The sequence below is a fragment of the Cydia fagiglandana genome, chromosome 5 (assembly GCF_963556715.1).
Source record: "Cydia fagiglandana chromosome 5, ilCydFagi1.1, whole genome shotgun sequence".
Lineage (NCBI taxonomy): Eukaryota > Metazoa > Arthropoda > Insecta > Lepidoptera > Tortricidae > Cydia > Cydia fagiglandana.
The window spans coordinates 586,702-609,542 of record NC_085936.1 but is presented as its reverse complement, the minus strand read 5'-3'; the positions used below and the strand labels follow the sequence as shown (position 1 = coordinate 609,542).

The following is a 22,841-nucleotide window of genomic DNA, read 5'->3' as shown; positions in this document are numbered from 1 at the left end:
TTGTGCGAGACAATTTAAAGGGGCCCTGGTCCTGACCGTGTCTCCACAATAAAACAACTCACTGCAACTACAAAATATATTTTTCTCCACAAAAACTTACATTTTCATACCATGACAACTAAATCTCTTCTTCTATAGTTTCTATTCACTTGTTTTCCATCATAGATAATAATAGAGTAAAAAAGAACCTAAAGAGTTTTTATACACCTAAATATACTCAACTTGTGTTCGGTTATGAACATGTTGGGGGCCTAGCCAAAAAACAACATTTACAATGTTAAAAATCAACAAAAATTAAACCTTAACTAACTTCAGCATTATCGCTAAATTATAACAAATGAATAAAACAGTTTACCTAACTGTAATCAATTGGTAAGGGACACACCTTGGTAACACTCGTTTTAACAATGAAACCTTTTGCTGTTTTGACATGCAAGGCTCGAACCTTACCATCTTTACCAGGTTGTACATCAACAATTCGACCTACTGGCCAACACAACGGAGAGGTATTATCTTCCCTCAACAAAACTAAAGTGCCTATTTCTAAGTTGGGAGACTCATTTCTCCACTTCGGCCTACTCTGCAGCATAACCAAGTACTGCTTATGCCATTGCCGCCAAAAATGTTGCTGCAATTGAACACATTGTTTCCAAAAACTTAATCTACCTATATTTACATCTGTAATATCCGTTTCTGGATAAGAAGTCAGTGAACTACCAGTGAGAAAATGTCCAGGAGTTAAATAGGTCATATCACTAGGATCCCTAGACATAGGGGTCAACGGCCTAGAGTTCAAAATGGCTTCGATTTGAACCAAAATTGTGTACATTTGCTCATAGGTAAACACCGTATTACCAATTACACGTTTCATGTGATATTTAACACTTTTAATACCAGCTTCCCACAAACCACCAAACACTGGGGAATAAGAAGGAATGAAATGAAAGGATATTCTTTCAGAACTAGAAAAGTCAATCACAGCCGATTGGTGATTAGCGGAATTTTGAAGGTCATACAATTCCTTAAGAACATTTTCCGCGCCTTTATAATAGGCTGCATTGTCACAATATATTTTAGTAGGTTTGTTTCTACGAGATATAAATCTTTTAAGACACCCTAAAAAAGTATCAGTTGTCATGTCAGATGCCAATTCAACGTGAATGGCTTTTGTAACAAAGCATACAAATATCACAACATAAGCCTTTGTGATCACAGGTTTCCTAATTCTAGTCTGCTTTACATAGAAAGGACCGGCATAGTCCGTGCCCACTATTTGAAATGGACGAGTCATATTCACATATCTGCCACTGCTAATAGAATCCGTAAACTAATATTTATATTTAAAAGCTTGCGAACGGTGGCGGATCATAATCTTTTATTACAGACATATGACGCCCTATGCCAAAGTGTCCTGACCTACTGCATATGCTCATGGGGAGGTGCTATCAAAACACATCTTATCGAGCTCGAACGGGCACAACGAGCAGTTTTAAAAGTGATGTTCTATCTTCCATTTCGATACCCTACTGAGATGCTTTTCAATATAGCAGAAGTTTTAAGTGTACGCAAACTTTTTATTTATCAAACATTACGCAGATACCACAGACTAATAGCCCCTACAATCACATTTGGCAACAAACGCATAGCTCACTACCCCGTACCTCGCTGTAATAGTGCATGGTCTAAAAGGCATTTTTCATTTTTGGCACCATACTTATATAACAAAGCACACAAAACCCTTAATATAAACAACATTAGTAATTTTCAATTAAAAAACAAAATTAAGATTTGGTTAAAATCATTAAGTTATACTGAAGCAGAAGAGCAATACGAAGCGTGTTCTAGTACATACATTCTAAAATAACCAGACACACACGCGCGTAAACACACAGAAACACACACATATTCTAAAAATCAGACACACAGAATACTCACACACGCGCGCGTACACACACACCACAGTTTCATCTTTCTTTAAAATTAATTTTAATATTGTTAAATATGTAATATAAAATGTCTAACATTGTAACATTACCTACGCTTGTAATTGGGAAGGAACTGGCTCTTGAGACACAGGGAAACCTACTTTGAGAGCCAGGAACCAATGTTATGTAACAACTCAAAGTTGCAATAAAGATTATTTTATTTTATTTATTTTATTATATTTACACGATCAAGTGGTAGAGAACCCATTAATTGAGTAGCATTTTTTGCCTTAAGTCTAAAACATTTTATACATTTATACAAAACGGACTTTAGTTCTCTGTTGGCATTCAAAATCCAATATTTTTCATTTAGGGTACTCAGTAACAAAGTGGCACCAGCATGTTTCAACCTCAAGTGTTCATTATGAATTATTATTTTTGTGACATGAGAACCTTTGGGCAATATAATCGGGTGCTTTTGGTCATAGGACAATCCTGCATTTTGCAATCTACCACCTACACGTAACAATCCCTCAGAATCAAGAAAAGGATGTAAACTATTTAAGCCAGACTTTAATGGCAACTTATTATTTAAGTCTTCAATATCATTACAAAAGTACTTTCTTTGCTCAGATTTAATTATCATACGCAACGCAGAGTCTAATTCTTGGGGAGATAAATGTCCCTGACGTTTGTTAATATTTACATTTTTACAGTTAAATACAAATCTAAGGAGATAACCTACAATCCTTGTCAATTTATTTATATTTGAATATTTCTGTATTAAAGCATCCAACGAGCTAGAACTTACATCTGCACAAGTATGACAGGCTTGAGTTGTAGGCTTTAACTCTGGTACATCAGATTTTAGAATGTCATGCTCGACAGGTTTATGATGGTAAGTAGGGTCAGACAAAAACTTTGGCCCATGCCACCAAATGTCACATTTTTCCAATAATTGGGGCTCTACACCACGAGATAATATATCTGCGGCGTTATCATGAGTATTTACATAATGCCATTCAAAGTCGGAGGATAGCTTGTTAATCTTATCAACTCTGTTACCTACGTACACGTTAAGCTTAACCGGTAATGTTTTTAACCAAGCTAGTAAAATCATGGAATCACTATAAACGTGAACACTCACTGAGTATTTTAAGGACAGAGCATTATACACCTTCCGAACTAGAATAGCCAGTAACAGGGCAGCATTCAGTTCCAATTTTGGGATGGTCAAGGATTTAGCCTTAGGATTGATGCGCGTCTTCGAACACAAAAGATTCACCGAAACCTTGTTGTCAGCATCAATGACACGTAAGTACAAACAACATCCATGAGCAGCATTAGAAGCATCAGCAAATCCCACTAATTCTAACGATTGCGCTCCTTGAACATTGATATTCCTAGCGATCGAGATGCTGGACATTTGAACTAAGCTATTGGCAAAGTCAACCCATTTTTTGTTAAGACCTTGAGGTAAAACCTTATCCCATTTCAACGATTCAAACCAAACCTGTTGCATTAATATCTTTGCCTGCACTAACACAGGGCCACACAATCCTAAAGGATCAAAAAATTTGCTTATGAAGCTAAGCATCTGACGCTTCGTGTACTTTTCTTGAACCTCTTTAACAGGACACCTCATATCGAGAGTATCAGTAATGACGTCATATGTTAATCCAAGAGTTTTAACATATTCATTATTTTTATCAAAGCTCCTACTATCGAGCTGATGCAATTCAACGGGTATGTCGCTTAAAATTTCTTGGTTATTAGAACACCATTTGTGTAGAGACAGACTAGCCAACTTCATTAGCCCTATCAACTCCTTTTTCATCTGCGCAAGCTCATTCAAATCATTAGAACCACACTGAATATCATCGACATAACACGTGTGCTTCAACACAAACGAAGCCAAAGGATATTGACTTTCATACCTTCGGGCTAATTCTAACAAACACCTACATGCTAAAAACGCAGAATTCTTTAAACCATATGTAACTGTCTGCAACTGTACACATTTGACTGACTCGTCAGGAGAATCGCGCCACAAGATATTTTGCAAACAACGATACTTATCCTCAATCAAAATTTGGCGATACATAGCCTTTATATCACACAATAATACATATTTGAAAGTTCTGAACAAAATCAGAATTTCAAAGAGATCCTTTTGAACCACCGGACCATTTAATAAAATGTCATTTAAACATATACCATTTTTTGTGACAGCACAAGCTTCAAAAACAGCCCTAACTGGTGTGGTTTTACTGGAACTAATCACAGGGTGGTGGGCAGAAACATGACATTACCTGCACTTAAGTCATAATTAGACATGTCAAAATATTTAGCATGACCTTGGTCAATGTAATCCTGTATGAATTTTTTATACTTTTTACCCAACTCCGGATCGCGTGACAACCGCTTTTCTAAATTGAAAAGTCGTTGCAAGGCGCTACTAAAAGAATCGCCTAAGTCTAACTTGTCCAACTCAACCTTCACCGGCAAAGCCACAGTGAACTTGTCATTTTCTAATTTAACAGACTCTTGAAAAATCTGTTCCGCCTGCTCAGGCTCGGTACCGGTTTCCCTAATGATGTCAGGTACTTTTTCACAATCCCAAAATTTGGACATAATATCAACAATGTCTTCAGAAGGTTGACAATCGTTTGACAGCAAACAAACCTCACTTTGTTTAGCACATTGGAGAGGTGGTTGCAAATCATCCCTAGCTACATTAAAATCAACAGAATTACCTTTAGATGTAACACAATAGTTACTTATAGACTTCTTGCCAGCGGGGAAGGGCAGCGCCCCGCCTACTATATGACCAAACCTCGTCTTCACCAAATATGGACCCAGAGGTGTCAGCTGCCGGCAAACATACTGGAACGCCTGGAAAAAGACGTCGGCACCTAATAATAGTGAATTCTCATTTGATTCATTGAATTTCTCATCAGCCAACTGGGCATAAGATGGAAAGTCAAACTGAGACGTGTCAAATGTTTGCTGCGGAAGGGCACAAGTAATCTTCCTTGTCACACAGCATGACACATCAACTTTAAAATCACCCACAGTAGAGTAAATAACTAAATCAGCCTTTTGCGCAATATTATTGTCTCTTTCACACACACCAGTCACTACCTCATCAGTATCATATGTAGAAATACCTACTTCCTCAATCAGTTTTTCAGTAGCAAAATGTATCTGCGAGCAAGAGTCTAGAAGTGCTCTAGCATGAGTAAAGGTACCATCTTTTTTCTTCAACTTTACAATTACAGATGGAAGCAATACACTTGCATTCCGAGGCCTAGCGGACAAGCTCACATTTGTGGATGAGTCAGTAGGCAAACAACCATCATTTGATTTACTATTATTATTTACATTCTGAGAGGGTTCATCAGCCAAGGAAACATTAGTTACCTTACCTTTGTTTGGCGAATGCAACAGAGTGTTGTGTAATTCATGACAAGTTGCACATTTCAATCTCATTAAACATCTACCTCGATGACCATTGAGACACAATTTACATAAATTGTTTGCATCAACAAACTCACACCGCTCCTTATAAGGGAGCAACTTAAACTTGGCACATTCATATATTTTATGAGAATCTTGGCAATACTTACATGAGACTCCAGTGGCCGCCGCTGCACTCACAACAGATCTCACCGGCTTCTTAGGCTCTTCCGTCATTGTGGCTTCCAGAGCAATTGCTCTTTTTTCTAGGAAAGTAAGCAATTCACACAAATTAGGAACCTCTTTCATATCACGCTCAAGATGAAATCCACGATAAGTGTAGGAATCAATCTTCCTAGACAAAATATTGACCAATATAGTATCCCAGAACTCAACTTTTTCATTCAAGTTTTTTAATGCTGCAAGATGCATATTTACAGTTGACACTATGGAACGCAGCCCAGAAGCTGTACATTTTGTCAAAACTGGCATGTCAAGAATGCTATTTACATGAAAATTTACAATTTTAGGTATATTATTGTACCTATCATCAAGGAGTTTCAAGGCAACTTCATAGCTTTCATTTGTAAGCATTAAATGCTTTATTAAATCTAAAGCTCCTCCTGCCAAAAACGACCGTAAATAGTACAGTTTTTCGCAGGAACTCAGTTTTGCATCCATATCAATGACAGCTTTGAACATATTTATGAATGGATGATAGTCCATCACACTCTGGCCATCAAAAGTTTTAATATTAATGCACGGAAGCTTTTTAAATTTACCTGCTTCTAGTCCGGAAGATGTCGATGCAGTAGTCTGTGCCGCAGATTGTCCTGCAGGATGTAGGCGCGTATTTAACATGGCGATACATAAATCGCATTTAGATTCGTATAATTCATACGACTCACCATCCTCAGGCTCAATAGCCAGGATTGCTCTATTGTATACTTCGTAATCACTAAATGCTTTGAGCAACCTCTCTTTTTTTTGAGCAAGCACTTCAAGTGTTGCTGCAGCGAATTCGTTTGAGGTACAAAATGTTTCTAACCTACTAATCGCGCCTTTTACATATCCGCGATTGGCCTTTAATTCCTTTAACTGAGCCATTTTGACCCTAAATACATTTACGAACTTATGCAGAACACTTGTATGACAATCTTCCAGCTTTATATTCCACAGTTAACTATTAATTATATTAAATAAACAAGATTTACGTCCACCACAACACAAGGCGCCGGTGACCGGTGACAGTTCTGCGGTCGTTGACCCGCCACGTTCGGATACTTCAGGTGCTAGCAGCTCGTCGAAGACCGTTCGCCGCAGGTCACCCTACCGCGACGGAAACTATTAGAAACTATACACCAACACAGAAATCGCCTGATGTCGCCGCACGAACTAGTTCTGTTGAAAATCACGACGTTCCGAACAGACGAAATGCTCGTTCTTGTCTTGTTTAAGAATGAAGTCGTTCTCTTGAAAAGAAGAACAGCTACTGAAAATTCATCATCGTTGATGTATCATCACCTTGATCATCTTGATTTCAAACTTTTCATCATCTTTTCTCTTTATTTGCAAAATGCAATCTTCTTAAAACAGCTCTTGAAGGAGCAATTTAATTAAAACAGCTCTCGAAGGACCAATTTAATGTGCGAGACAATTTAAAGGGGCCCTGGTCCTGACCGTGTCTCCACAATAAAACAACTCACTGCAACTACAAAATATATTTTTCTCCACAAAAACTTACATTTTCATACCATGATAACTAAATCTCTTCTTCTATAGTTTCTATTCACTTGTTTTCCATCATAGATAATAATAGAGTAAAAAAGAACCTAAAGAGTTTTTATACACCTAAATATACTCAACTTGTGTTCGGTTATGAACATAAGTTGTGTAATAGTTGTTAAAAATATACGATTTTCTTTTCAAAAACTTTTTAAACTTTTCAACCTCCACCTTTCTCTTGAACATCACACATTACGCATAAGTTAAATTTTTCATAGAACATTAAGCAATCTCGCCCTAGTCCTAACCTTGGGCGGCTGCCAGCCACCGCGCTAACATACGCTCGCGTCATGACACAATTTACTGACGATATTGAGAACGGGCTAAGTATTTTCAAATTTAAGGGCTGTAAGTGTTGTAAATCTGGAGAAAAATATAAACAGGGTAAGAAAGGCGTCCGACTAGCAACATAGGTCGCTTGTATCAGAAAGATATCAGGGCACTTCTTTCATAACTTAACACTTAAAATAATGTCTTAAAAGTTACATGTTGCAATTTTTTTTTCTCTTTATTTAGCCTCAGTTTAAAATTAAGGTACTTATTAAGTATAATAATAAATATTGTTGTATACCGTAAATTCTAATGCATACCCACAACATCGACCCATGAATCCAAACAAAACCAAATTCAATTACTGTAAAATGTCCATACATTACCCAAATGGCGAGGTGACACGAAGTGCAATATTGTAAATCATGCGAGGGTAGGTGGGCACTACCTACTCATCTATGGGTGAGGGCTTTGACTGTGTATTAAATTGAACGTTTTATGTATGTTTTTATAAGTAGGTGGGTATAGGTTAGCCTTTGAGACAATATTTTTATTCCTGTTGCTCAACAATGTGAAAAAAATTACTCGATCATTTTAGATACGTTATTATTAGCATAGAATTAGGACAAACTAACAAATATATAAATAGGTTTTATTGTAGGTACATAACTAACAAATATGGACTGTAATTTTGGTCTGTAGGTGTGAAGGAAAAACGAAGCTGTGGCGCTGGAATATAATTGGGTGGATTTACTGTCTTGTTTATGACTTATGGGAGGGAGATATTTAGTATCACTAATTTATTTATTTATTTATTTAGAGCCCACTGTGTCCCACTGCTGGGCAAAGGCCTCCCCCCTCTTTCTCCACTCGTCTCTATTTAGTGCAATATCTGGCCAGCCTCTCAAGAAGGAGTCCAAGTTATCCCGCCATCGCCGACGAGGCCTGCCGGCTCCCCGGTTAGACTCGTGGGGCTCCCACTCTGTGGTTAACTTGGCCCACAAGTCGTCCGGCATTCGGCAGACATGACCAGCCCAGTCCCATTTTAACTTGGCCGCTTTCCGAGCTACGTCTATTATTCGAGTTTTAGAGCGCAGCGTGGTGTTTCGGACTCGATCCCTTAATTTTACACCTAATATGCTGCGCTCCATAGCTCTCTGGCAAACCCCGAGTTTGGACTTCTGAGCTTCCGTCAATGACCAGGTCTGAGCACCGTATGTGAGAACTGGAAGTACGCACATGTCCATGAGCCTACGCTTGAGTGATAGAGGTAGGTCTCCCTTCATCAGGTGTTTCATTGACCAATAGCTCTTCCAGGCGTTTTCGGTGCGTCTTTGGACTTCTTTCTCCTGTCGCTCCTGGAAAGAGACTATTTGGCCAAGATAAAGGTATTCTTGGACATATGCGATGTGTTCTCCGTTTATCTCGATCCTACGTTTTGTGCTGTTTGTCATGACCTTGGTCTTTGACATATTCATCTTCAGTCCAACCTCGAGGCTTGCGTTGCTAGGGTCTTCTAGCATATGACGTAACTCGGATGAAGTTGAGAAAAACAAGACTATATTATCGGCGAAGCGAAGGTTGGTCAGCCTCCTCTCCCCGACAATCAAGCCCTTCTCTCCCCAACGCGGCGCAAGTTTTTGGAACACGTGCTCTAAAGTGCTGGTGAAGAGCTTCGGCGATAGCGGATCTCCCTGTTTAACTCCTCTTTGTACATGGAAGGGGGGGCCAGAAGATTGAAGTTTTATGGCGGCTGTGCTATTGGAATATATGGTTTGTAGGAGTTTTATATAGTTCGGTGCTATTTCTTGGTGTTGTAGGGCTTCGAATATGGAATGGTGTGATATACTATCGAATGCCTTCGAGTAATCGACGAAGGCGAGGTACAGGGGGAGATTGTGCTCTGTGCATTTTTCGATCACTTGATTTAGTGCATGCAGATGGTCAGTGGTAGATAAGCCGGGGCGGAATCCAGCTTGCTCGGGGGGTTGGTGGAGGTCAAGCTGTCCTGAGATGCGGTTCTCTATGATTTTAATGAAAATTTTGTAGAGATGGGATACAAGGCTGATAGGGCGGTAGTTGCCTATATCAGCCTTATCTCCCTTTTTTTTAGTATCACTTAAATAATTCTAAAAACCATGGATCGATTTGCTTTGAAGTTTTCTTTGAAATCTCTATATATATATCAATCTTGTTCTTCATAAGTTCAGAATAAGAGGTATGCTGGCTTGTCCAGTAAGCAATAAAGCTGCGATGATGGAGCGATGTCGCGGCGGCATGAATACAAACTGCGCATTACTTGTTTAGCTATGCCAGAGACCAGTTGAGGACGGATATGACGATAAAGGAGACAAGCACAGTATCTGATACTGTGCTTGTCTCCTTTATCGTCATAACTAGTGGCTCAGTGAGCTGTAGACCTCACGAGCATAACTTGACACTGAATAAATGTGTAGCTCCGTCATTTTATATATCTTTTTTCATTTTATAATATCTGGAACCGTAAATCAAGACTCCCCCCTCTCCACTCGCTCCCTCGACGCTATAATAGTGTAACACTGTAATAGTACATGTGAAGTGTACCTTACATTATTATCTCCTAATTCATAAAACTTTACACGCCTCAATTAGTTAATGTATGTTATATCGCTTTTTTATCAAACTAACCCAAACGATTAATAACTAATTTAGGTTTGTAGTGTGTTTTTTAATAATGCCATTAATTTTCTTCTGTCATTGTTGTAGATAGTATCACTGCACTGCACCACTTAAGGTGGCCACTGACGAGCCTTAAACAGTCCAAATAGCGTGGCTGCAATCCAAAATCGGTCAACTTTTTAGTCATTCTTTAAATTTCGTTTAAATTCGTAAAATGACACGTATCTGAAATATTTTTCTTTTTATTTCAGTATCAGTCCTGTCAGAGTATTTAAAATAGATCAAAGTGGTCGCTTAGAGACGCAAAAATACCTACGCAAAACTGCCTGTGCTTACTATTTCGTTGTCTCTGGCGACATGTTTTGTATGTGCTCATATTGTTGAGGTTAAAAACCGTGTCACATTAAACCATTAGCATGGAGGATCATTTTTGCTTCATGAATGGGTCACGTTGAGTGGGTCACACTCTCGCTTACTTTTGGAGACTCGGTACTTTTCTTTATTGTATAAGAAATATGGGACGCAAGCATTATTTTCCCATTTATAGGGAAATTTAATTAAATTTTCGCTTGAGAATAATTAATTTTTATTAATTAATAATAATTAATTCATAAAAATTTGGTTGCTTTAAACCTAAAACTAAATACTTTCTTTACTTTACTCCTCTGGCGCAGCAACCCAAAGTGTGTCTCGGCCTCCAACACGACTGCTCGCCACTGATCCCGTCCTGTGCCGTTTCTCGCCAGTTTTCCGAAGCTCGCGCAGATCAGCGTCCACCACATCCGCCTATCGATACCTAGGTCGACCGACCGGGCGGTGTCCTATCGATTTTCCCTCAAACGCTCTTTTCACCGCCCGATCACCTCCCATTCGCTCAAAACTAAATAACTCGCAAATTATTTTTTCCTTGTCAGTAAATATAATACAAATAAAAAATCATTAATTTTAAAAGCTAATTTCTGTTTATTTTTCTTTGATAGCCAAAGCTGACGGCGCCCTAGCAAAACCTAGATGCTGAGATAGCAAGGGACTTGTTTCTTTTACGACCTCAGCCATTTTGTCTATCTTACAAATAAATCTTCAAAATATTTTCTTCAAATTGACATATGAAGATTTAAGTCAAGAATTCTTATTTATTATAGAAAGAGAATATAGAAGTACCTACCTCGAAATATAAATTTTAAACATAGAATCGTGTTGCCAGCGCAATTTCAGTTATTAACTGACTTACAAACGGGGATGCTATTATAGATGTTGTATAGTTTTGTTTATAATTATGTATCAATGTAGTAATTTCGTCTCATCGCATTGCTTCTTTAATAAAGATTATTATTTCATCATTTGAAATGTAGTACTTTTTAATATTTTCTTAATCTACACGAGGCCCACGAGGGTAATAAAAATGTAAGTCCATGTAAATTTTTAGTTACTTAGAAGTAGTACCAACTAAGAAACCAAGAAAAAAGTGCATACTTTTTAACTAAACATAAATACTTTATAAAATTACCAAGTAAATAATTCTAAAAATGTAGGCTCCATGTAGGCAGTTATTTTGAACAACAGCGACAGCAACGGAGGTGACAGCAGTCGCCCTAGCCGAAGTCGGCCGTGGAGTTATTATTATTTTGAACGTTGCCATAATCCCATTGTAGCCTAGGAACTAAACAAACAGCAACACTCTTACTGTCCATCAGTGGACCTAATGTCTTTTGTAATAAGGTTTACCGATGGACAGTTAACAGTGCGGGTGATGGTACACGCTAAACAAAAGGTCATCGAGACAGCGCCATAATCCCAAGCGGCAATACTTTACTCGAGACATTTGTAAGCAAACGTACGTGGACGTGGCCATAACATGTCAGTCATATACATAGCAATCGGTACAAGCTCCATATTTACATAAATAATAAAAAATACCGTGTCCGAGCGAGGGAGGGCTGTTATCGTACCCCCGCTATTAACTTATGAAAATAAGCTGCAATAACACTATGTTTATTTTGCGTTATTCCTTGCCAGGGAAATTCGCGTCGGACGAAGGATTTGGTCAACGCTTGCCAAAGTTTGGGCGCCTTTCATCATTGTAACTGGACTGTGATTCAGTTATAGTTATTTTTCGAGCTAACATTTTGGCAAAGTCATTTATTGTGAATTTGCATAAAATGAGACTGTTTTGGTTTTTTACTCAACGGAGTTCTCAAATAAACACTGGCTGTTTGCGCTCTTTTGCGCTGTTTAAATAAAACAAATAATTAAAAATATACCAGTCTTTTAATGGTGAGTGTGTACAAAAGGTTCTTAATTGTCTAGGACACGCGCGTTCAGATCGGTGATTAGATTGCAAGAGAGAGATGAGAGTGGTCCGCTGCCTGGGGATGCGTCTTATAGGCGAAACATTGGCACTAGTATCGCGCTTTCTGGTTGGCCGCTGATCTCGCCGTACATGTTGGCATCTTGGGCTGCATTTCCACACATAGTTATTGATGGCTGCTCTTCGGACCTCATGGCCATTGACGCCGGTGTTCCTCAGGGGTCTGTTCTCTCCGCAACCCTTTTCCTGCTCCACATTAACGACATGCTGCAACCCAGCATTGTAGGTTATGCAGATGACAGTACGGTTGTTGAGAGATATTTGGCTAGTGCAGGGGACAGCAGGGAGGATATACGTTCACAGAGAGAGGCCATGGTTGAGCGAATGAACTTGACCCTTAGTCTCGTTTCCCAGTGGGGTGATGACAATCTGGTCACGTTCAATGCCTCCAAAACGCAGACGTGTCTATTTTCCGCAAAACGGAGTCCATTCGACCTGACTCCTTCTTTCCGGGGTGCATCTGTACCTATTGCCGACAGCCTGGAACTCCTCGGCATGGAGCTGAGTTCAGTCCTCAGCTTCGGCAGCTTCATTGAGTCTAAAGCTCAAACTGCGGCCAGAAAGCTGGGCGTCCTAAATAAGGTGAAGCAATACTTCACACTAGGACAGCTTCTAACACTTTACAAAGCTCAAGTCCGGTCGTGTATGGAGTATTGCAGCCACCTGTGGGATGGCTCAGCTAAATACCAACTCGCCGCTTTGGACTCAGTGGAGCGCAGAGCCAGGAGGATGATTGGCGACAAGAAGCTAACGGCTAAGCTTCAGTCTTTGGCCCATCGGCGGAAAGTCGCCAGCCTGTCGGTATTCTACAGGCTGCACTTCGGGGAGTGTGCCCAAGAGCTACACGAGCTTATACCACCGTCCCCATTCTACCATCGGACTTTTAGACGCACGGCCGGTTTCCATCCTTACATGGTAGATATTCCACCAATTCGCACGAAGCGCTTTGCTTCTACTTTCCTTATGCGCACTGCCAAGGAATGGAATTCCCTGCCGGCGTCTATATTTCCGTGTTCTTATAACCCGGCAACCTTCAAATCAAGAGTGAACAGGCACCTTCTGGGCGAGCTCGCTCCATCGTAGGCCACGTCTACGCCTCGGCTAGTCTGTGGCCATGAGTAAGCCCATTCATAATAAAAAAAAAAAAAAACATCATTGGTTGGTTCGAAGCTGGCTGGGTTGCCAGAGCGCTAACACTGGCGATCTTCTAAAGTTCTCCGTACTTCTATACTATAAAATCAATCCTAATACTTGCCCCTTCAGTATTTTACACATTTTAGTAGACAGTAATTAACAATACACAGAGATTATAAAACATAACGGAACATCAGTATGTAAGGTAAGTGCACCAATCCCACGTTGGGCGCCAATGCACGAGTAGTACCTACGATTTTTTATTGAGGTGAGCAAAAAACGAGTATTTGTATTTGCCATAAATAGTACATTAATGTAGCTAAAACTGAGCAGCTACCGATTTCGTCCAAAAGAAGCGTGTTCCCACATGTATGTAAGTTTTGGTCCCACGCTGGGTGCCAGGGGATGGACAGAGCTGAGGACATTCCACTAATGGATGTTGTAACTATAAACTATAGTTTAAAGACTTATACATAATATATATAATATATTTAAAATTAAGCTCATAAGCTATTTAAACATGGTACGAAAAAATGGTCCAGATCAAGGACAATTTTTACTTTCATAGCTAAACCCATAAATCATAAAGTATCTTTGCTAAAACTTTGAACAGCTACCGATTTCCTCCGAAAGAAGCACGTATGTAAGTTTTGGCCCCACGTTGGGCGCCAGCGGATGGTGGCGGACAGTGGACATTCCTCTAATGGATGTTGTCACTATAAACAACAGTTTATGGCCAGTTACGTCACGAGCTCGTTCCTTCCCTAAATAAAAAATAACGGTATGGTAATTTTAATAGTAGAAGAGTTTAGCGTATGCTAGTGAAAGTTTATTGTTGTATTCATAAAAATTCTAATGTTGGTCAAAGGAAAGTTTTTCAAAGTTTAAGTAATCAATCTTAGTTGTAGGAAAGTTAATTTATGAATTGTAAGAAATCAGCGAAGCGAATCAGATTAAAAAAACATGCAAATTCTTAACCAATAAGTCAAGAGTTTTGTCTCATAAATAAAAGTAGGGATTACTCGAACATCCTCCCTCAAATAAACACGGTAAAAGAAACACTCAAAAACGTCAGAGCCCGTGAAATCTCGACCCACCTCATAAAACACATGAAACAATATCTCGAACGCACCCATACCGCACCAACATATTAAACCACTTGTCATCGCCTTAAGTTGAAGCTCATAAGGCCGATAATGAGAGTTGCAAGAAGCATGGGTATTGTTGTAAAGATTCGGCTTTTCCTGAGCCATAAAAGTATATTGTGCGTTTGTAAATACGTGCGGCTGTTTGTCACCATTTGCATATAGATGTCTAGAATGACATTCCAATCGTATAAGTCTCAAACTAACCAGCATAAATGTGTTCTTCGATAAGATAAAGTTTTCATTGAACCAAGGGTTAGGCATCACTGGTTTGTACAAGTATTCAACTCGATCAATTGTTACACGGCGTGAGCCTAGCGGGAGATGCGATGATAACACATTAACCTTTGATTGTACCTTTGTAACTTCTCCCCTCGACAACTTGAGACGATGTTTTTATTTTCCTGTGGAAAACGGTATCTTGGAGAGATTGAATTGATTCTGTTACTTGATCTGTTTGGAGTTTGTAATTATTTTCTGTAGGAATGTTATACTGTGGACACGGCGAGTTCATGTGATGCACTTGAATCATTCTGCATTAGAATAGAATTAATTCATAATGCAAGTATTCTCTTCTTAGTTGTATTCTTCATTACTGAAGGTCGTGTCCTTGAAAGTATTTTACACTATTGTTAACAAGCCGCTGCCACTTTGTTCAGTGAAAGTTTCGAGGTAAGTATTTCTTGGAAAAAAACTATACCTAAAAAACTCCGTAGTTATAGTTACGGACTAAACCTCCATTTATCCGATTTTTCTTATTTGACTCTGATAAGTACATAGTAAAATGTATCCCGCATCAGGAGTCAATTGTTTATATGGTTCAACATACAAATACGCAGCAACTAATAAGTCCTAACACGGACGGACGGAACCGTGGCGGCGACAGTGATGTTTCCAAATCGCTGGACAGTGGCGTGTCATCGGCGGCTGCTAGTGGGAGGGCAGGAGGCCTATTCAAACTGTCAGAATTACATTTTTCCTTACTATTTACATGATACGAACTTACACGATTTGTAGTTTATCTCGCGTGCACGAAACTTACCTATCAATAACAAATGAAGTTGAGAATATAAAACTTTAAACTGTTGCGTTTTGTACACATATTTAATTACACAAACGGGTCTAATAACGGGGGATGAAATTATATCGCGGTAGACCCGTTTGTGTAATTAAATAAATGAAATTGAGGTTTTTAAAATCGAAATGCTATCCCTACTTGCATATCTGTGCTGAGGGTAAGACCGTAACGTGCTGCTGGCTTATTTTGAAGTTTATAACATAAGCAAAGGCTAGAGTCAGATGAATCGGCTTATTGATAAGCTGACATTTGCATGTCAACTACAGCTTCATCAGTTCATCACTGTTGCGATATTTCTGCTTCAAGGAACGCCGCCGCAGTCATTCCAAAAACTCTGAATATATACAGGTTGGCCAAAAATAACTGCATTTCCGTTGCCAGGAAGGTTTTGGGATTATACTGAGCAACTTTTACTATTATAATATTTATTCTACCACCTTGTATTATTATATTCTAAGAAATGCTCCCCCTGCTGTAACGAATGAATTGTTCTTACCTCGAAATGAAAATGCCTAAACCGTCTAAACATCGTCCAACGATGCGGAATCAGAGCTGTCCATCGCACGGTGACAGATCTCGCTTCGCAGCCCGCTGCCCACTGCCCACTGCCCACTACCGAGCACCGAATCTAATCAGGGATGTAGGCTTAAGAATGGCCAGAACTGATATTTCAGTTATCACTGTAAGAGTGTCAAATCAGAGCCGTCCATCCCACGGTGACAGATCTCGCTACGCAGCCCGCTGCCCACTGGCCACTACCGACATTTTTTTAAATAATAGGTATATAAGGGTGAGTTTAGACAGTATTATGGCCCATTTATCAGAACAGGAACCATTTTAACGCTGAGAACTTAAAAAACGCCATCTTAGTTTAATGAGCCCGTAAATATTTTACAGCTGTAGAAGTAATTAAAAAGTGATTTTATAGCGTTTTGTTCGGAGAAGGGCATGTGTGTCCCACCTCTCATCGATCTCTATAAAATCGCTTTAACTACCGACAGAAAGGTAATATAAATCTGAAATGTATAGTCTGCGCAGTCTATTTGACGACAATTATCAGCACCAGTGCCTTTGCGACTAATAGGTTACTTAATAGGTATTTTGTTTAATGATTTTATACTATGGCGTGTTAATTGTGTCCTGATTTCTATCTCGCAATCCTCTTTTTTGGTCTATCACTGTTTAAATTATCATATTTTAGGATCACCTTCGGATTTCAACTGCAGCTCGCTTTCTTTGATAAAATGAGTGACTGAATAGCTGCAGTTGAAATCCGAAAGTCACCTTTAGAATAATTAAGTAGATATTTGGTGCTATTCATTTGTCACCATTTAAAGGTCAAGTGACGGTAATGGAAAGATCGCATTTGAGATATTGATGGCAAGATGGCTTATTAATTTTACTAGGACTATGGGGCAGTACAGACGGACTGCAAACCGACTGCAACTTGTATGGGAACTGCACGCCGCCGTTACAGTTGGCGTGCAGTTCCCAATCAAGTTGCAGTCGGGTTACAGACCATCTGTATCGGCCCTATCAGGCGCAGATTTAACAGCGTACGAATTCACCGTTAGAGTCTGTACGAAAAGAGAAGAGTCGTGGAAGGTAACCAATATATTCTGTGACTTTGTTTTCCGCACACCCTCTAGAACAGGAACGATTGCGTGCTACATGACCCACTTTGCAGTTGAAGTAATCCCTGGTGCCAGGTCTATTAGTCCCTAGCCTGTGCGAGCGTCAAGCGCAACTTTCGACATTGTTGGACCTTTCAGTTGCCGTGCGAGACTGCGTTCTGGACCTAGCATTACGGGAACTGCCGCTTGTTTGATTTCTAACTTGTTCTAACATCAGAATTCACCTTTTTATGTAGAATTTTAAGTAAGTAGTGTCTAGCAGCGTGATTCGGGAAATGAACGGCAATTCCACGGCAAAAGGTACTTACTTAGTAGTAGTACCTTATGGCGGCTGGCGTTTACGCTGTTAATAACGCCGCTCCAATATTCTGCCGGGACAATGATACCTTTTGCCGAGGAACGTCACATATCTTTACTATTGCATATCTAGTGAATCTCTAATTCATTTCCCGAATCGCGCCGGTGTAAGTTATGTGTGGTTTAACTAAATAAACTTTTAATAACTAAATAATAGAGTATCCTCTAGCAGCCTATAAAAGGCATCCCATTCTATTGTATTTTAAATCTTTTTATTTTCAACATGTTAAATTGCATTTGTCTTTTCAAGTTTTGCTTCTGGTTAGAGGGTAAGTTGAGGGTACGAATATTATTGCCGTGCCACAGTGACGCTCACTATTTAGAAAACATTTCTAGAATATATCCATTACCGCCCTCCAAAAGCATAACGAAATCAATAAGCATAGGAATAATTTCTTCGCCATTAAACACGTCACAGCACCCTTGTCGTATTTATCGCGTCAGCGGATGACGTTCCCTACGTGGCGTTGTCAGCAATTGACATTTGCCACGGCGCGGCGCACATTAGCGAAGCTATGACCTATGCATAACAGCGGCAACTACACCTCTACTCTACCCCCTCTGCCACAAATACGATAGTTTTACTCCATTTTCGAGTCGAAAGTGTCTTTATGTGACGTCCATGTCTTTGAACGGACCAATCACGGCACAGGACCTCGCTCACGTCGTCCCCCGCACCCCCGTATTTTGGCAGCATCGGTTTCGTGAAATAATTGCTGTAAACTCCGTCTAGAGGATTCCTAGTCTATGGCGGCAACAGACATTGGAAACTCATTCAATTGCTTACCGTTTTCTTGCGTAAAAAGTGCCAAATTCAATCTGGTTTTTCAATGACTGTTATGCGTGCACTCATATCATTCCTCCGCCAATGTGCACTACGCGTTAGCGGAGGATAGTTTTAAATTAATATTAAGCTTCATTGTCATTTAAAAGTATGAGATTCAAATCAACGCTATTAAAAATAAACTTACAGAACCTGAGGGCCTGCTGTCAACACTACGCGGTTAAGATTAAAAGTGTGATTAAGGTTAGCTGGAAGATAACTCTTTAAGGGATAAGTTCGACTTTGTATACATTTTTATGTTATTGTATTATTTATTCGTTATGTACGGTACTTGTTTTGTACAATAAGTAAAGCATTTCACTACAACTAAATGTTTGTATCTCATTAAAACTTTTTACAACTTTGTCACCATTAAAACTACATTAGATTATTGTCATTTAATTAAATACTTAGTTGTGTTATTAATAATAGTGATAGTGTAACAGTAGCTGGCAGCTGTAAATCAGTGCATGTGTCTCCGGCAGACATCGGAGCAGCGAGCAGGTCGGTGAATTTGCAAATTTGTATAAGGACAGTATAATAACTTAACTTATTAAACTCGTGGCTCTGTGAGCTAATATGGACTTCGCGAACCATGACATATTTGTAGTTGTGTTATTAACAATACTTTATTTATAGTTTACTGTTATTTTATTATGTATGTACAGTGGTGTTCAAAAGTGCATGGACATGTTTCAATCGTAATATTAATTAAGGCATTACGGTGTCAATCACTATGTCGATCTATTGTGATAGTGTCAAGTAACAAGCTAAAGTTAGAGTGGCTAATATTAGCTGTAAATCAGAGTTCGTATTGCTCGCAAGACAGTGGTGAACTCGCAATAGATTTGTTAGGGCAGTTGAGTAATTAAACCTGCTTATTAATATAAGTATTTATCCATGACAAGATTTGATTTGGCCTGCAACATGTCGCGGATTTTCAGTGGTACAAATTTATTTTACTTGGCCATGTGAAGCGCACAGAGACGACGGTCAGGTGATTAAAAATATGAAATGCCTTAAAGGTTTTGAAAAATGTATAAGTACATTCTATCGGCAAGTAAATTCAAATCTACCTGCTTAATATTCAAAGAGGGAACACGTTCGTGGTAGTTCTTGGTTGGCAAAAAGTGAATATACTGTAGGAAATCCTTATATTGTGACACAACTCTCGTCACACGCATTACCAGTGATTTGCAACACCTATCTGCGCATGATTAATTTCACATAGGTGTGCAGCTAACCGACCTTATGATCAACACGACAAGGTTCAAAATGGCAGTAAATTGGAGGGTTTAAGTTATTTTAGCTAGTTTGTTAAGTGGTTTATGGCTAAGTTTGACAGGCCAGTTGTTCGAATTCTATCAACACAGTTTTATTACCTGTCTGATTTTAAACAGGTAGAAAAGCCTGAAAAAGCCAAAAAATAGAGATACTTTAAATGAAGGTCCGTTCCTATCCTACCCTCAATTCTTTATTATACGCTCGACCTCCATCTATGTTTAAAAGCTTATGGCGTCACTTCTCCCTGACTTCACTAGCCTTCATTTGAAAAGGAGGTCAATTCAAACTTACATAGTGACATAAAATAATATCTAAATCATGTCAGTCACACGTGCGTCTCGCTCGTGCCAATACACGTACAGATAAGTACAAGCGAAATGCACGCGCGAAGAAACATCATAGCTCCTCTACACGATAGCCCAGCGCCAGCCACTCCAAGGGACGCAGCTATGCGGTCGAATGAGATAGCAATATCACTTGCTCCCTCTAACCTATAAATGCGTCCCTTGGAGTGGCCGGCGCTGCTGGGCCATTGTGTAGAGCCATCATATAGATATCATTTTGATGTCACAGTTTGTTTGAATTGGCTTCTTCAACACAAAAAGGCCTTCCCACGACGTAAAAAGCGTGACGCAGCGGGTGCCGGAAGGAGCCGGCATACGTCACGGCCGGAAACGGACACGTGCCGTGACAATTAATCCGCGGGGGGCGCTTTTATTGATATTGCAAAAAAATGCGTTTCAAAGCAGTAGGTACTCAGATAGTACTTAATAGTAAAGTTATTTGTACAACAAGAGACCAAAGTTTGATATTTCTTCAAGTGCTTATTTTGAGTCCCGTGCAAGCGAAAGACTCTATAATATTTCAACATTCTAAATTAGATTCACGAGCGTAGCGAGTGAATCTAATTTAGAATGTTGAGCGTAGTAAGGGATTCAAAAGCGCACGAGATGTATATAACTTTGGTCTCGTGTAGTACACAAAATTTTTCACCCTAAGCAGTGAGAACATACCTAGAGGGACAGAGATAATAGAACCCAAGTTTATCGAACTTGTATTAGACCCCGCATGTTGAAATGACATTTGACTATAAAGGTCACTTGAATGTCATTTTGTCTCACTCAGTGAGCAAAATGCGATTTTGCTCACTGAGTGAGACAAAATGACTCAGTGAGCAAAATCGCATTTTGCTCACTGTTTTTAAGAAGCAAAGTACGCTTGTTCGAGCTGCTGAGGTGAAAAAATCTTTTCACGTCAGTGGCAAACAAGCATATGGCGCGTCTTTGAAAATTTACACACTCCTTGAAGAAAGCTATACTAGTACTTAGTCTTTCGAGAAAACTTCAGTATCCCGGAGCTCATTCCACACCCAAAGCGACGTGGTAAAAATCTGATTTCAATATTACTCGTAAACTATCTCGCTCGTACTTGAATGTTGGTAGGTCTGGAATGCTTGATGTGCTTTCCATAGAAAACGATGCACCGGAAGCTCCGGCCTGGACACGGCCCGGTCTAACGTGAGTTATCCTTTATCAAATCAAACCAATAACAAATTGTTAAATCAAAATCATTTTCACAAACTAGATACAAGATTTCATTAAGTCAAGACCCTCGATCATGTATTCATTCCTAAAAGTATAAATGAATATGACGGGCAGTGTCAATAACAAAATTAGTGAATACGTATGTACTCCTATATATCCTATAAATCGTCTCAATAGCGACGTCTTAAGGCACCTATAACCTAGTTAGCGGACCGAGCTCGAAGCTGAGTTAGCCCAACAACTCAATTATACAGCCTTCACTCACAAAGGTGCCAGATACAGGGGGCGTATTCAGGTTTATGAAATATCTTAATAATTTTCTATTAATACAGAGAAAATTTACTTAGAACTCATGACAGTCACGCATCACGCGACGACGATCGATTCACATGATGACATGACTAATAGCCAAGATAACAAATTGTTTGCGCTACCACAACGAAAAGCTGTCTCTCTATCGCACTAATATGGAAGAGTAATAAAGAGGCAGAAACCTTTTCTTTGTCGTATAGCGCAAACAATTGGCATCTTGGTTAGGCCCCCCGATAAGTCATTGTGATGAGTGAGCAGCCCAACCTGCGGAAGGCGAAAATAAATGTAAATTTGGCTTATAAAAAGCGACATGAAAAACACCTTCAAAAATAAAGAAGGTGAACTGAGTCAAGAATCTTGATCAAAATCCAGATTTCCTGTAGTCAACTAACTTAACTCCAACTTGACTAACTTCGTTACTCGGACGGAACTAATCAACGTGCAAGTATCGATGTCCCCACAATCACATTAGTGGGGCCGAGAATTAGTAACTATTCACCTCTTTAATAGGATGGTTTAAGTCTTAGATGGTGCTTTTGCTTTGGGGTTGAAACCTTTGATACGTAGAGAGGTTGTGGATTAATCATAATTTACTTCGGATACTTTAGTTTAATCCATGTATTTTATTTCACCATTAACTTCCGCGCCAATCCTTGACCATTTAAATTTACTTGTATTGATTTCCGTAAATAAACAACAATATAAGTTGGTGTTAAGCGCTATCCCGATACATTTGTCATCTTTTAAGCTTAAACTATTGTCAGTAGGTAGAGGTAACAGCAGGGTAGCCAGGGTGTCATATGTATATCAGTAGCTACCAAAATAATTACTTGATCAATAAATTAACTGTGCAAGTCATAGACATAATATGATGCTAACTTATTCACCATAAGCACAATAACCATCATAATTAAACCTTCCCTGTCCCATAACAGGCCCACCTTAACAGTCCCTGATGATATCGACCTCTCTTAAGCAGTCATAAGCATACAGCGCTATTTCATTGGCATAGCAAGCATGGGAGAGTCACCGACTAGACCTTAAGTAACCCTTCGGAGATGTGAG

General features: G+C 39.3%; 1 protein-coding gene across 1 annotated transcript; it reads right to left on the bottom strand.

The window, feature by feature from the left end:
• Window positions 1-222: 222 nt before the first annotated feature.
• Window positions 223-4,109, bottom strand: LOC134664770 (uncharacterized). The gene is made up of 2 exons (XM_063521513.1): window positions 2,940-4,109; window positions 223-1,138 (listed from the first exon to the last, which is right to left on the bottom strand). The coding sequence occupies exons 1-2, from the start codon at window positions 4,027-4,029 to the stop codon at window positions 1,128-1,130; spliced, it is 1,101 nt and encodes a 366-aa protein (XP_063377583.1). The 5' UTR covers window positions 4,030-4,109; the 3' UTR covers window positions 223-1,127.
• Window positions 4,110-22,841: the final 18,732 nt, after the last annotated feature.